The following is a 13,654-nucleotide window of genomic DNA, read 5'->3' as shown; positions in this document are numbered from 1 at the left end:
GGGATCAACGGCGGTGACAAAATATGACCCCTTTCAAGACCCCTTTATGCTCTAAGACAGGGGTCTCAAACTCAATTTACCCGGGGGCCACTGGAGATAAGGCCTGGGTGAGGCTGGGCCGCATCAGGTTTAAAAAAAAAACAACAAAAACATATTCATTAAAAACAGAAAAAAATAAATAAATAACTGTCTTCAATGCTTTTGCTCCTATACTTTTTCAGTGCTTTGGTTCCGGTTTTCCACAAGAAAAGCTCTGATAAAACATTCCACTTTTCTCAAATATCTTCATTTTTATTTACTACACAAAATAAGATGAAAAAATAAAAAAAAGAAATCAATCAGAAATACATAAATAAAATAATAATAAAACAGCATATAATAAAAACTAATAAACCACATATAGAAATCAACAATTGAAGGAACTTACACTTTAGTAATTTACACTTACCTTTGTGTGTTCAATCTCCATCTCCATGTCTTAAGTCAAAATGTTCTCCAAATGTTTCTTTTTTTTCTCGAAAACTACTGACAGATGACTGAAATCTTGGCTGTAATCACTGTGAACGTCCTCTATCTCGTACAGCGCTATGTTCCTTTACCTGAATGCTAGTACTCTAATGGCATCACTTTTTGGAAATGAGACTGAACAACAAGAGCGAGCTCGTCATGGCTGTAGCCATTACCTACAAATATCATTTTTACACATTTACAGTTTGCTTTCAACTATTGAACAATGTAGAACATAAATATAAAGAATATATAACATGTTTAAGCAACGTTGATGTCAGGGACATCATCAAGCTACAATGTCCAGGTCCAGTGTGTGTTGTGTTGTGTATTGTTGTGTGCATCTGTATGACTGGGTGTGTGTATGTTGTCACGGGACCTTGTTGTCGTGTCCATGATTTGATGCATTCAAGTCTTCTTCATCCACTGACAGCACTGAGGTTTGTGGACTCACCGCATCTCTTGTCTTCTCTCTCCTCCTCCTCCTCCTCTTCCCTCGTCTCTTTCAACCTCACGTCCGTCACGTTGCCGCTGTCAGATAAGAAGCTTGAACGCGGTAAATGAACGTAGCTGGTACACTCACCTTGCCGTGAGATTAATCTGCTTTCCATCCCTCGCTCAAGGGCCCCCATAGAACTAAACTGATTAAACGTGCTCTAGCACTGCTGCTGGTGCGCTCTCATCCCCCTCATCACCCTCATCGCCCCCATCGCCATCATCGCCATCATCTCTGGCTGTTTGTGTTTGATCCGCAGATCTACTGCAACTCAGACCTTGGCTACAAGAACACGCACAGTTTTACAATACAATAAAAAACAGGAAGTTGTGTGTTTTCTTCAGGTATTTCTGGTCACTAAACAGACTTTTGATTCGCAAAGTAGTCAACTTTACATTTGTTTTAACTTTATATGCGAGCATGGTATCGGCGGTCCACCATCTAAGTCACTCACACTGTGCACATGGAGCGCATGAAGACCATGTAAAATACAAATATTAAATACAATAATTACATGCAACAGTAATAAATTTAATATCTAGGGATGTACCATAATTACCGGTGCTGATAATTATCAACCCGGTATCAGCATAAAAATGTGATCGGTCGACATCAGTGGTGAAATAAAGTGCAGTGAAAAAAAAATGACTAAAAGAGTAAAATGTATGTACTTTTAGAGACTTCCAGCGTGCACGTAGCTAGTCCTGTTTTGTTATTGTACAATATTATTATTTATCGGAGTGGGTTGTAACTGTATTTGAAAGTAGCACACATAACCAGTCCCCCTTTTGTTGACTCAGCATTGTCGCTGTTGGGCCTTTTTTGGAAAAGTACCTTCTTCAAGCTTATAATGGGCCTCACTGTTTAGATGTTATAGCGCCACCTGGTGTGGAAGAGGATATTTTTTTTTGTTTGGAATGGTTCCATTCCAGGCCGTCATTGCAAATATTTGTTGTTTGTGATGCTCATTTATCATTCGTTCATAGTTCATAGTTGCCAGTATGTAGTGTAGCGTGACAGTGTTTTGTGTGTAAAATAGTGCATGTCTGTGCCTCTGCAATGAATGACATGTAATAAGTGACGTGTAACATACTGAATGTGAACAGCCCAATGTGCGCCACATTGATGACATTAGAGATGCTTTTCACTTAGAGTTGAGTAGATCTGATCTGCATGATAGCGTGCCATCATGGTGTCAACATGAGTACAGTAATCCCTCGTTTATCGTGGTTAGTCGCTTCCGTGATAAGTGAAGTTCCGTGCCATAGGATTCTTTATTTATAAATATAAGTTGATTTATACATGGAAAACCTGTGTACATTTTAACATTAGAGTCCTGTAGATACTAAATAATAACCCGATAGTCACCTTTACACTCCGATTAGCCAATATAGTAGACAGAATCATTTAAATGTGTCTTCTGAATGCCTTATATTTGTATTTTAGCTAATTCAGCTATTTTTATGCTGGAAAATGTTTAATTCATGCAAAATTATTTGCTTTCTTTGTTAAATATGCAAATCGTTTGAGTAGTTATTGGCCACATTCAAACGTAAAACATGTAAAAATGTACTTTTCAAATTGATTGAGTGAAGACACTAATTTCAAAGCGTGAAGTGGCAAGGGATTACTGTATTTCACAGTTGAGCTGTGTTCTTTGTGGGGTATGCTGCATGTAAGGCGGAATGCATTCTTTTCTCTCAGATTTTATTCGTTTTGCTTCAAAAGTGCTTAAAATGAGAAATCATAACACAGTAATCCCTTTTGTCTGCATTGAATCCCTATACAAACCGGACTTGCGGAATAATTGACATCTATCCAATTAGATGAGAAGGTGATGGCGGACGATGAATTCACGTGTGACCTCTTCCGCTTCCTGCAACTGCTGTGCGAGGGCCACAACAACGGTGAGCGACAATCAGAGTAAGCAGAGTGTCTGCAAATTCTAACATGTGCACATCATGTCGCCTTTTTAGACTTCCAGAACTACCTGAGGACTCAGACCGGCAGCACCACCACCATCAATGTCATCATCTGCACCGTGGACTACCTTCTGAGACTCCAGGTGAGCTTCATGGAAATTTTTCTGCAATACAAGATCACAACATCGAGGTTGAAGTTGTCGTGGTCGTGCAGGAGTCCATCAGTGACTTCTACTGGTACTACTCGGGGAAGGACATCATCGATGAGCCCGGCAAGAGGAATTTCTCCAAAGCCATGACAGTGGCCAAGCAGGTCTTCAACAGCCTGACAGAGTACATCCAGGTAGAACACCTGTATGGGGTCGTATCAGCTCTGGGAAAAAATCTCAACGCTCAAACCCGGCCCACTTTTGTGTCTGCCAGGGTCCGTGCACGGGGAACCAGCAGTCTCTGGCCCACAGCAGGTTGTGGGACGCCGTGGTGGGCTTCCTGCACGTCTTCGCTCACATGATGATGAAACTTGCTCAGGTAGGGCTAATTTTGCCTCTTCTGCGATGGTGCTACGTTCAGGGACACTCCTGCTGATCATGTAAATAGTAACACGTCAATGTGTAAAAAAAACTGCAGTCATAAAAATGTACACAATCACAATGAATGACGAGATGACTAATTTTGTCAACTGTTTCTCTTATGGTCCCTACAGAGTAAAGTATGTATATATTTTAATTATTATTATTATTATTACATGGTTTTATTAACTTTCATTACTAGTTTTTTTTTACCCTTTTTGTCTTTGCTGGATTGTTTCAGCCTCTTTGCAAGGACATTCTATGTCTATTCTGTTCCCACACAGGTCAACCTTTAGGGCTTAAGTCACCTCAGGAAGTACGCTGTCCATATTATTTACATCTGAGATGGTTTATCTTTTCTTATTATGTCCACTATTTTGGGTCATAGGAGAGTAAAAGTGACCATAGGGGTGTTGTTTCATATCTATAGGGCTCTACTAATGTTAAAAAATGGTATTTAGCTAAATATGGCAAAGAACAGGTTTTTCTACGTTCTAAATACCAAAATATTCCATTTATAATTAAGGAATTATACTCTGCGGAAATTCATGGTTCACCTTTTGTATAGTGCATTTTAGATGTTATTGATATCCTGGCAAAGATGGCTGACAACAATGTGTACAATCATAAACTGATGGAATATGTTCTCCTTCTTGACCTTCTGTGATTGCCTAGCATCCACTCCATACAGCTGATATCTTTCCTGGTGTTCTACTGACCAGTGCTTGTGTGCTTGTGCTTTCACGTGTGTGTGCGTGCGTGTGTGTGTGTGTGTGTGTGTGTGTGTGTGTAACTCTTCTAACAACCAGCTAATGTTACATTTACAGATGCTGCTTTGGTGTGTTTGTTTTGCTGAAATGTTGTTGACTGGACATAAGAGCAGTAAAGCCACTAAACCAGGGGTGTCCAAACCTTTTCCAGAGGGCCACATAGTGAAAACAGAAAGGATGCAATGGCCGTTTTGATATTAAATGCAAAGCAACACATGTAGATATATATATATAACATTGCAGCTTTGTGAAAAAGGTTAAAAAGGTACCTTTGATGCAATTTTTCTGTAAACCTTTCAACTTTCTTCGTCAATAATCTTGGGATGTTTTCTTCTCATAATATTTTGAATGTATTCCCATAATATGAAAACTTTTTTAGCAGCTTACCACTCAACCTTTATTGTTTTTTTTTGTTGCATAATTGTATTCGCTTTTACTAAATAGCATTTGATAGCCTTTGATAGCTGAAGTCGCTTTTCACATGCAGCGATCTAAACAACTACCTCACCCATGGTGCCAGACAAAGTCAACAAATATGTAATGGTAATGGTTTTATTTCATTTTCATTTCAAGATTTGATAGATAGCTAGCTAGAGGTCTGATGTTTAAAGTGCCCCTGAATGCACATATAGCAGATTGTATGGCATTTTAATAGATAAAATAAAACAAATAATTCCAGGTGGACTGTAAGCCATTTTTTGTAAGCCATTTTATAATTTTTTTTACCATTTCTGCTGTTGTTTTTTAAATTTTCTCCTTATAATTTATTCCTATCATATTTTGACATTACTCTTGTGACATTAAAACTTTTTCCGCAACCTAATTTTCCAAAAATTACTACTTTACTTGCTGTTTTGTTTGTTTCTCATAATACTATGGAAAAAAAAAACGTCCAAACAAATCAGATGGCACCCAGGCCGCACTTTGGACACCCCTGCTCTAAATGAACATTCCACCTGAAGTTGATGTAAAGACGTAAGCAGAGAAGATTGACAGGTAACATTTTTATCTTCAATGTGCAACCCCGCTAGATGCATCCAGATCCTGGACAACCAAACGGCGTAAGACTCTTTGCCCCGTTTAAAACACGCTTCGTTCATTCCACGCCAACGCCACGTTTTACCAGCTGCATCCATCACGTTTCTCTCACACTTTCCCTTTTTAGAACATTTTCTTGAAGTAAATGCAGTGAAACCACGCAGACGCTTACAAGGACAATACATTCTTTATGGTGATGACAAAATAAAGCTTTTTCATAGTTCTTTGATTTAAAAAAAAAAAACACATCTCCAGAATGAATGTAACAGTCCCACAAGGCTGTGATGGAACCTTCCTTCATTCATTTTGCTTTTGTTTATTTATTTGAACAACCCCTCACAATGTGAATATTAACCTCATTTCTCTTCCTGGCTTTTGAATAGGATCCACAGTAAAGTCAAAGCTAAAATGGATGCATGGCCGTCATGCAAACTCTTTTCCTGGAGATCTACCCACAATCCACTTCACTACTGGGACACAGCTCTCAACCAATGAATCAGTCAACCAGAGTTTGTCCATCAATCTTACTTCCCAATCTTAGGAAGACATTTTGGACAATTGAATACCTCCAACTTTGTGGGACGATTTTTTTTTTGTTCCCAGTGCACAAAGCGAGGTCGATAAATGTGATTTTGCAACACGTAAAAATCTTCCTTGAAAGGCCTTCCAAACAGGCTTGTGCAAAATTCTGAATTTGGAATTGCAGTTGAATTAATTTGAAGAATTAGGATTTAAATTAAATTGGCTCCACCCCACTGGATGTTGAATTGGAAGTACAGGAAGTACCAAATAGTAAAATTATTTATAAAATATAATAAAAATAATAATAAAATAAATATAAAAAAAATATATAAAAATCCAGGTCCATAATTCTGACCTTCTGGCTAAAGGAACATGCGTGTGGCCAGAGGACAAGAGGGTTCACTCTGTATCTGTCTGCACGCTGGTTCTATATGTGGAATGAACGGAGAGAGTGGGCTCTCATCTCATTCAGACACAGACACCGCCTTCCTGTCTTGCCATGAGTTATTTCTTGAATTCAATAGCGTTTCTCACCTCAGATCACTGCTTCTTTTTTTTTTTACGGCTAAAAATAAGCTCAAAATGGAGCCAGAAAAAGTTACAAGTGCCAGCATTTGGATAAAGAAGGTGAGAGGCTCTACTTAATTCAAGAAATTCAAGAACTCATGGCAAAACACCAAAGTGCTGTCCATGTTGAGCTCACTGCCACATTGTGTCTTTTGCAATAATCACCTCTTCAGGGGGTAAAAGTAACCTTAAATGTTCATTTATTCCTTTCATGTATGTTGTTTTATGCATGTGGGACTATAACTGGGTGTTTTGTGTAAACATTTTGGGGGCTTGTAACTGTGTTAGGTAGCAAAGAGCTACAGCGTCAACCGCTGATGATGTCACAGACGGGCGATGGAGCTGACTTTCACTTCTTGTTTCCATGAGTTAGCAAGCTAATAGGCTGCTAACAAGGATGTTCAGTCATTTAAAAAAATGCAGTGTATTAATAACACAGCATATTGTACGCTAACCAAGGTAAAGTGTATGCTAACTGAGGTAAATGTTGCCGTACGTTTTGGCCGTCAATTGAAAAACATGTATGAAATATACCGTAAAACATGATTCTGGACATATAATTTAAATTGTACTTCTTCATTTGGAATTTTAATACTTCCTGTTCATCGAATTGGAATGTGAATTGGAATTCTCTATTCAATTCGGAATTTTGCACAAGCCAGCTTCCTTCCAACCTGATATTTGTGTACATTTCCACTTAGTGTACGTGGAATGGCTACGTGTCCCAGTAGTTTTGTCCATATAGTGTTTTTATGGTTGTGGTGCAGTTCTTCAGGAAGTTGAGTTTGTGCTTTCCCCGTGTATATGTCTCCCTCGCTCCCAGGCTGTAGTCAGGATTAAGGCGACGCTGGCAGTTTAGTTCCCAGTGTCTGTCTGGCTTTCATGTGTGCTCTTTGCCGTGTTAAAAGTGTATTCTTCTCAAAACAAATGCAAACCCCAGGATCATTTTTGGAGTAGAACACCCTGTGAGGTAGCGTCTCTCAAAGTTCTCAGCAACTCCTTTCTCAGAGGGATATTTTCTCTACAATTTGTTTGGGCTTCTCTGCAGGACTCCAGTCAAATTGGGCTGTTGAAGGAACTGTTGGATCTGCAGAAGGACATGGTGGTGATGCTCTTGTCTCTGCTTGAAGGTCAGTGAGAGTCAGCGTCTCCTCGCCGTGGTGTGACCTAAAGCTAGGTTTGCATTCCTGCAGGCAACGTAGTGAACGGCACCATAGCTAAACAGATGGTTGACATGCTGGTGGAGTCCTCCAGCAATGTGGAGATGATCCTCAAGTTCTTCGACATGTTCCTAAAACTGAAGGACATTGTGGCTTCTGACGCCTTCCGCGACTATGTGACGGATCCACGCGGGCTCATCTCCAAGAAGGACTTCTCCAAGGCCATGGACAGCCAGAAGCAGTACTCCCCCTCAGAAATCCAGTTCCTCCTCTCCTGCTCGGAGGCCGACGAGAACGAGATGATCAACTTTGAGGAGTTTGCCGATCGATTCCAGGAGCCGGCCAAAGATATCGGCTTCAACATCGCCGTCCTCCTGACCAACCTGTCGGAGCACGTCCCCCATGACACGCGCCTGCAGAACTTCCTGGAGCAGGCCGAGAGTGTGCTCAACTACTTCCGCCCCTTCCTGGGCCGCATCGAGATCATGGGCGCCAGCCGCAAGATCGAGCGTATCTACTTCGAGATCAGCGAGGCCAACCGCAACCAGTGGGAGATGCCGCAGGTGCGAGAGTCCAAGCGGCAGTTCATCTTTGACGTGGTCAACGAGGGCGGGGAGAGCGAGAAAATGGAGCTCTTTGTCAACTTCTGCGAGGACACCATCTTTGAAATGAACATCGCCGCCTCCATCTCGGAGCCTGAGGGAGACGGCGCAGAGGAGGAGGATGATGACGAAGAGGAGGAGGAGGCAGGCAAGGAAGGAGACTCTGGAGAAGGAGAGGAAGGCAACGGAGAAGCAGAAGCTCCAGAGTCCACCTCGGCCTTTGCGGACTTTCTGGCCAGTGTGGTCAACTTCTTCAACATGTTCACCTTCCGGAACCTGCGGCGGCGCTACCGCAAGCTTCGGAAGATGACAGTGAAGGAGATGGTGATCGGCCTGGCCACCTTCATCTACACCGTCCTCATGGGCATCTTGATCTTTGTCTACAACATCTGCAAGGGCTTCTTCACGCTCATTTGGAAGGTGCTCTTTGGCGGAGGCTTGGTGGAAGGCGCCAAGAAGATGACGGTGACAGAGATTCTCGCCAGCATGCCCGACCCCACGCAGGATGAAGTTCACGGGGACCTGCCGCCTGAGCCGGGAGCGAGGGAAGTCCAAGACACCGACGGAGCAGCGGACCTCTTGGATGTGGGAGGAGGTGAGGAAGAAGAGGAGGACGGCGAGGAGAGAGAAGGCGGACGCCTGCCTGGTTTCAACGCTCCTGGAGGACTTGGAGACTTTGGGGAGACCACGCCAGAAGAACCTCCCACTCCAGAGGGCACGCCCCTGCTGAAGAGGAAGTTGGTAAGCACTCGGTTCAGTAGAAAGCTGTCAGATGGACTTTATTCACGAGATGGTTCCTTATCTGCATTGATTGCAACAGCTGGCTGCTACAGTCGGAGGACAAGAAGATGAAGAACATGTGGAACCTGCTGAAGAAGAGGCAGTTCCAGAGACAGAGAAGGCAGAGTGAGCACTAAAAATTGCGCGGATAATCAACATGTTCAGAAAAGCGTTAACCTTGTCTCGTTCCAAGCACCGAGAATGGAGAGAAGACCGAGAAGGTGGAGCCTGAGCCAGAAGTCAGGGAAGAAGAACCTGAAGAAATCGAGGAGCAGACGGTGACAACGAAGACAAAGAAGGATAAGAAACCCGTGGAGGAAGGCTTCGAGCTTTGGAACGAGCTGGAGGTTCAGAGGGTGAAGTTCATGGTGAGCATCAGCGATTGACTTTCATCTACTGGACCTAAACAACTAACCCAGTGACTTCATCTCCTTCTAGAACTACCTCTCCCGAAACTTCTACAACCTGCGCTTTTTGGCCCTCTTCATCGCCTTTGCCCTCAACTTCATCCTGCTCTTCTATAAGGTTTTATTTTTTATTTTGCAACTTTTTCGTCCCTGTGTGGTGCGGCTGAAATGCCGTTGAGCACCCTTTTCCAACAGGAAGTCAGCGTCTCCTCTTGTCTTTAGGTGTCTGACAGTCCACCAGGAGAGGAGGACTTGGAAGGTTCTGCTCTGTTTGAGGCTTCGGGATTATTTGAAGGCTCTGGTGCGGATGAGGAAGGATCAGGCTTTGAAGATGGTGGTGAGGATGATGAAGACGAAGGGCCCATGTACTACTTCCTGGAGGAGAGCACGGGATACATGGAGCCGGCGTTGGCGTTCCTCAGCATCGTCCACACCATCATCTCCTTCCTCTGCATCATCGGCTACAACTGCCTTAAGGTGACATTGTCGTTTTTGCCCTGCTAAAATATTTCTCCTCTTTGTCTTCTCGTGGGCGTCATGCAAGTTGTGTCCTCCCCCCTCACTCGCAGGTTCCTCTGGTGATCTTCAAGAGGGAGAAGGAGCTGGCCAGAAAGCTGGAGTTTGATGGCGTCTACGTGACGGAGCAGCCTGAAGATGACGACATCAAGGGCCAGTGGGACAGACTGGTGCTCAACACGCCGTAAGATCACATACTAAAGTGGCGGCCATTCCAACTTAGTAGTAGTAACTCAAATAGTATTGCTATATTCACGTCTTATCAAGGTATGACATAGTTGATATTACTTAGATTGTTAGCCACCAGAAGAAAGATTTTTGAATCTACGAAAGCTTTTTTGTTATTATAGTCGAGATTTATGAGATTTAATAAAATCAAATAAAAAGTTTTAAAAAATCATCATCATTGCGAAAAGTGGATTCCACAGCGGTTCCAGACGGTTTTGAACATTATTAAAGCCCTCTAGACATGACCTTTACACTCCTATTTCCCAATATGGTAGATTAATCAGAGAAAATGTATGACATATATGGGGTCATAAATCAGGGGCCAAAATCATACATTTGGACAGAACCTACTCTCATATTTTTGGGGCTAATAATAGCTTGTATTCAACCACAAAACAGCAATTTATGAATGAATGTATTCTAGTCGTGATAGAGTGATAAACGTTGTTTCGAGAAGAAGATTGATTGTTTATTTCTCACTGCAGAACCTTCCCTAACAACTACTGGGACAAGTTTGTGAAAAGAAAGGTGAGATCTTCACCTCCGAAGAACAGCACGGGTCAGCAAATTTGGCTTTTCGTCCGGAGAACCATCTGTGTGTGTGTGTGTGTGTGTGTGTGTGTGTGTGTGTAGGTGTTGGATAAATATGGTGACATCTACGGCAGAGAGAGGATCGCGGAGCTGCTGGGCATGGACTTGGCCTCTCTGGATGTCAGCGCCATGACGCACGATAAGAAGCCCGAACCCGACAACTCTGTGTTCAGCTGGTATGTTGTGCATGTTCTTTACTTTCAAACATCGCACAGCAAACATGTCTCCATTCTGCAGGATAACATCCATCGACATCAAGTACCAGATCTGGAAGTTTGGTGTTGTGTTCACGGACAATGTGAGTTAAAGACGCTTTTGGTGGTCATTTCAGCAAAGAGGAAGTTAACTTGATGTTTTGTGTTCCTTGTATAGACCTTCCTGTATCTGGTATGGTACATGCTCATGTCTCTGCTCGGACACTACAACAACTTCTTCTTCGCCGCTCACCTCCTGGACATCGCCATGGGCGTCAAAACCCTGCGCACCATCCTGTCCTCTGTCACACACAACGGCAAGCAGGTGCGTATGCTCACCGTCATTGTGCATCATCAAGGATGAACCGCAGGACTGCAATCTCTTTACGGGGCTGGATTGCTTGATGTTATTCCCTCATTTGCATAATCGTCCATATCGCAAAAAGGTTTGAGATGTTCATTAAAGCTTTTTTAATAATAGAACATAAAGATATTGACTTACTGGGATTTTAGAGATCATGTACAAAATACAACATTACATATTTTAACTCTATTACTAATATCTTATTTTTCATCATAATATCATATATATTGCACTTCTGTTAATATTGACTTTATTATCATAATATGTGTTTTTTCAATTTCTGCAGTTTTAAAAACAAAATTATTTAACGATTTTGTAACATTTCTTCTCATAATTATGACTTTATTGCCATATTTTTTCAGCCTAATTTAACAGAAATACATTAAAAAACTTGTTTGTCATAATATTATGACTTAAAAATAACATGAATTAATAATTTTTTTCAATATATCATGCTACTTCATGCTACTAATTATTTTTCCTTATAATATTAGAAGTTTATTCTTGAAAATTGCGACTTTTTTGTCTGTAGTCCTAATACTTTTTTCTTCATGATTTTCCTTTTGTGCTGCTTTTTTGTATTTTTTATCATTTAAATTAATTATTATTTCAACTACTAACTATTTCTTGTAAATATTCTTCTCAGAATTATGACTTCATTTCCATAATACTTTGACTGAATTCTTGGTACATTCCAAGTTTTTTTGCAAACTGACGTTTGCTTTTTTTTTTTTTTTTAGATTTATTGTTAAATGCTATTTTTAGAATGTGTCGTGGGCCACTAAAAATGCAAACGGCCCCCAGGCTGCACTTTGTACACCCCAGATCTAATATGTGCAGTACCATATATTGTGTTTGTGAGGTAGCTGCAAATCTAAAACATTTTTAAAAAGCTAGTGCCAAGTATACTGTATCGGTGGTGGTCCAAATGTGTTTGTGGTGCGCTGCCACAATTAAATGAACGTATACGAAACCCTGTCCTTGCTTGTGTTCCTCCCAGCTGATGATGACGGTGGGCCTGCTGGCCGTGGTGGTGTACCTCTACACCGTGGTGGCCTTCAACTTCTTCCGCAAGTTCTACAACAAGAGCGAGGATGAGGACGAGCCCGACATGAAGTGTGACGACATGATGACGGTAAGTGGCAGGGCGGCGGTAGACGAGGCTTTAGACGGCAAGGAATGATCCTTCCCCCCCTCCTCCGCAGTGTTACCTGTTCCACATGTACGTCGGCGTGCGAGCCGGCGGCGGCATAGGAGACGAGATCGAGGACCCGGCGGGAGATGAGTACGAGCTCTACCGAGTGGTCTTTGACATCACCTTCTTCTTCTTTGTCATCGTCATCCTGCTGGCCATTATCCAAGGTATGAAGGCGCCACTCAGAAGCATCGTTGGTGCACGTCGGCCTTAGTTCAGGATGCTGTCCAACTTGTGAAAAGTATTCAAACACATCATTTAGACTCCAGATAGGCACGATAACTTCTTAAAAATATTGTCTTTTTAACATTAAAGCCCATTTCAGGGATGTCCAAACTTTTTTTGATTTTAAGGATTTGAATATGTTCCTTACGTGGACTTTCTTTATTTTCAAGGTTGACTTTTCCAAACTATCCCCACTATAGTAATCTCTTGTTTATTGCGGGTAATCGGGTCTAGACCCGACCATGATAGTTATAAATTGAATATTCTGTTGTAGAAAACCTCTTAACAACCTTCTAAATATGTGTTTTAACATTATTAGAGCCCTCTAGACATGAAATAGCATCCCTATAGTCACCTTTACACTCATATTACCTAACATAATAAAACATAACACTACAGTACTTGTAGTGGCTATTGTCTTGTCAATTTCACCAGTGTAAAATACTACATATAGTCTTTGAATGCCTTATATGTGTATTTTACTTCATTTGGCCATTTTTATGCTTATGCAAAAATGCAAAAATACATATGATTATAAGATATATTTATGTATATATTTCAGCCATAGCCCACAACAAACTTTAACACCCAACATCAGTCTGCCACCCATTGTGCTCCCCCACAGGGTAAACTGCCATAAAATGTTTATTTTCTCTGAATATATCTACTATTTTGCCTAATATGAATGTAAATGTGATTATATGGGTGTTATTTCATGTCTAGAGGCATCTAATAATGTTAAAAAAACAGGTTTTCTATGCCATGACTATAAAATATTGTATTCATAAAGAAGGAATCATACATATAATAGAGGATAAATGAGGGATTACTGCATATAATATTTTATTCTAATTACTGTGCCACCAGAATGTGTGAACATTGTTTGGAGGAGCTTGCATGTTGCATGAAGCACTCTGCTCCTCTTGAAGGTTTGATCATCGACGCCTTTGGAGAGCTGAGAGACCAGCAGGAGCAGGTCAGGGAGGACATGGAGGTGAGAT

At 41.5% G+C, this 13,654-nt stretch overlaps 1 protein-coding gene across 10 annotated transcripts in view; it reads left to right on the top strand.

Annotated features, from left to right (window-relative positions):
• ryr1b (ryanodine receptor 1b (skeletal)) overlaps positions 1-13,654 on the top strand; it is a 66,005-nt gene that overhangs the window by 50,819 nt on the left and 1,532 nt on the right. For 5 of the 10 annotated variants that reach the window (XM_078792713.1, XM_058079402.2, XM_058079401.2 and 2 more), the window contains 21 exons: positions 1,046-1,063; positions 2,830-2,910; positions 2,980-3,068; positions 3,140-3,268; positions 3,349-3,453; positions 5,296-5,325; positions 7,332-7,361; positions 7,440-7,521; positions 7,585-8,894; positions 8,974-9,059; positions 9,127-9,301; positions 9,372-9,458; positions 9,563-9,817; positions 9,910-10,040; positions 10,570-10,612; positions 10,718-10,851; positions 10,913-10,973; positions 11,048-11,194; positions 12,234-12,368; positions 12,439-12,595; positions 13,583-13,647. In XM_078792713.1, the coding sequence (XP_078648839.1) occupies positions 1,046-1,063; positions 2,830-2,910; positions 2,980-3,068; positions 3,140-3,268; positions 3,349-3,453; positions 5,296-5,325; positions 7,332-7,361; positions 7,440-7,521; positions 7,585-8,894; positions 8,974-9,059; positions 9,127-9,301; positions 9,372-9,458; positions 9,563-9,817; positions 9,910-10,040; positions 10,570-10,612; positions 10,718-10,851; positions 10,913-10,973; positions 11,048-11,194; positions 12,234-12,368; positions 12,439-12,595; positions 13,583-13,647 (3,350 nt within the window). The remainder of the gene's footprint in view (positions 1-1,045; positions 1,064-2,829; positions 2,911-2,979; positions 3,069-3,139; positions 3,269-3,348; positions 3,454-5,295; positions 5,326-7,331; positions 7,362-7,439; positions 7,522-7,584; positions 8,895-8,973; positions 9,060-9,126; positions 9,302-9,371; positions 9,459-9,562; positions 9,818-9,909; positions 10,041-10,569; positions 10,613-10,717; positions 10,852-10,912; positions 10,974-11,047; positions 11,195-12,233; positions 12,369-12,438; positions 12,596-13,582; positions 13,648-13,654) is intronic. The other 5 variants (XM_078792715.1, XM_078792717.1, XM_078792716.1 and 2 more) reach the window with 2 other exon arrangements.

The sequence above is a fragment of the Doryrhamphus excisus genome, linkage group LG8 (genome assembly GCF_037039965.1).
Source record: "Doryrhamphus excisus strain RoL-2023G ecotype Guam linkage group LG8, RoL_Dexc_Guam_v1.1, whole genome shotgun sequence".
Classification (NCBI taxonomy): Eukaryota; Metazoa; Chordata; class Actinopteri; order Syngnathiformes; family Syngnathidae; genus Doryrhamphus; species Doryrhamphus excisus.
This window is presented reverse-complemented; position numbering and strand designations above follow the sequence as displayed.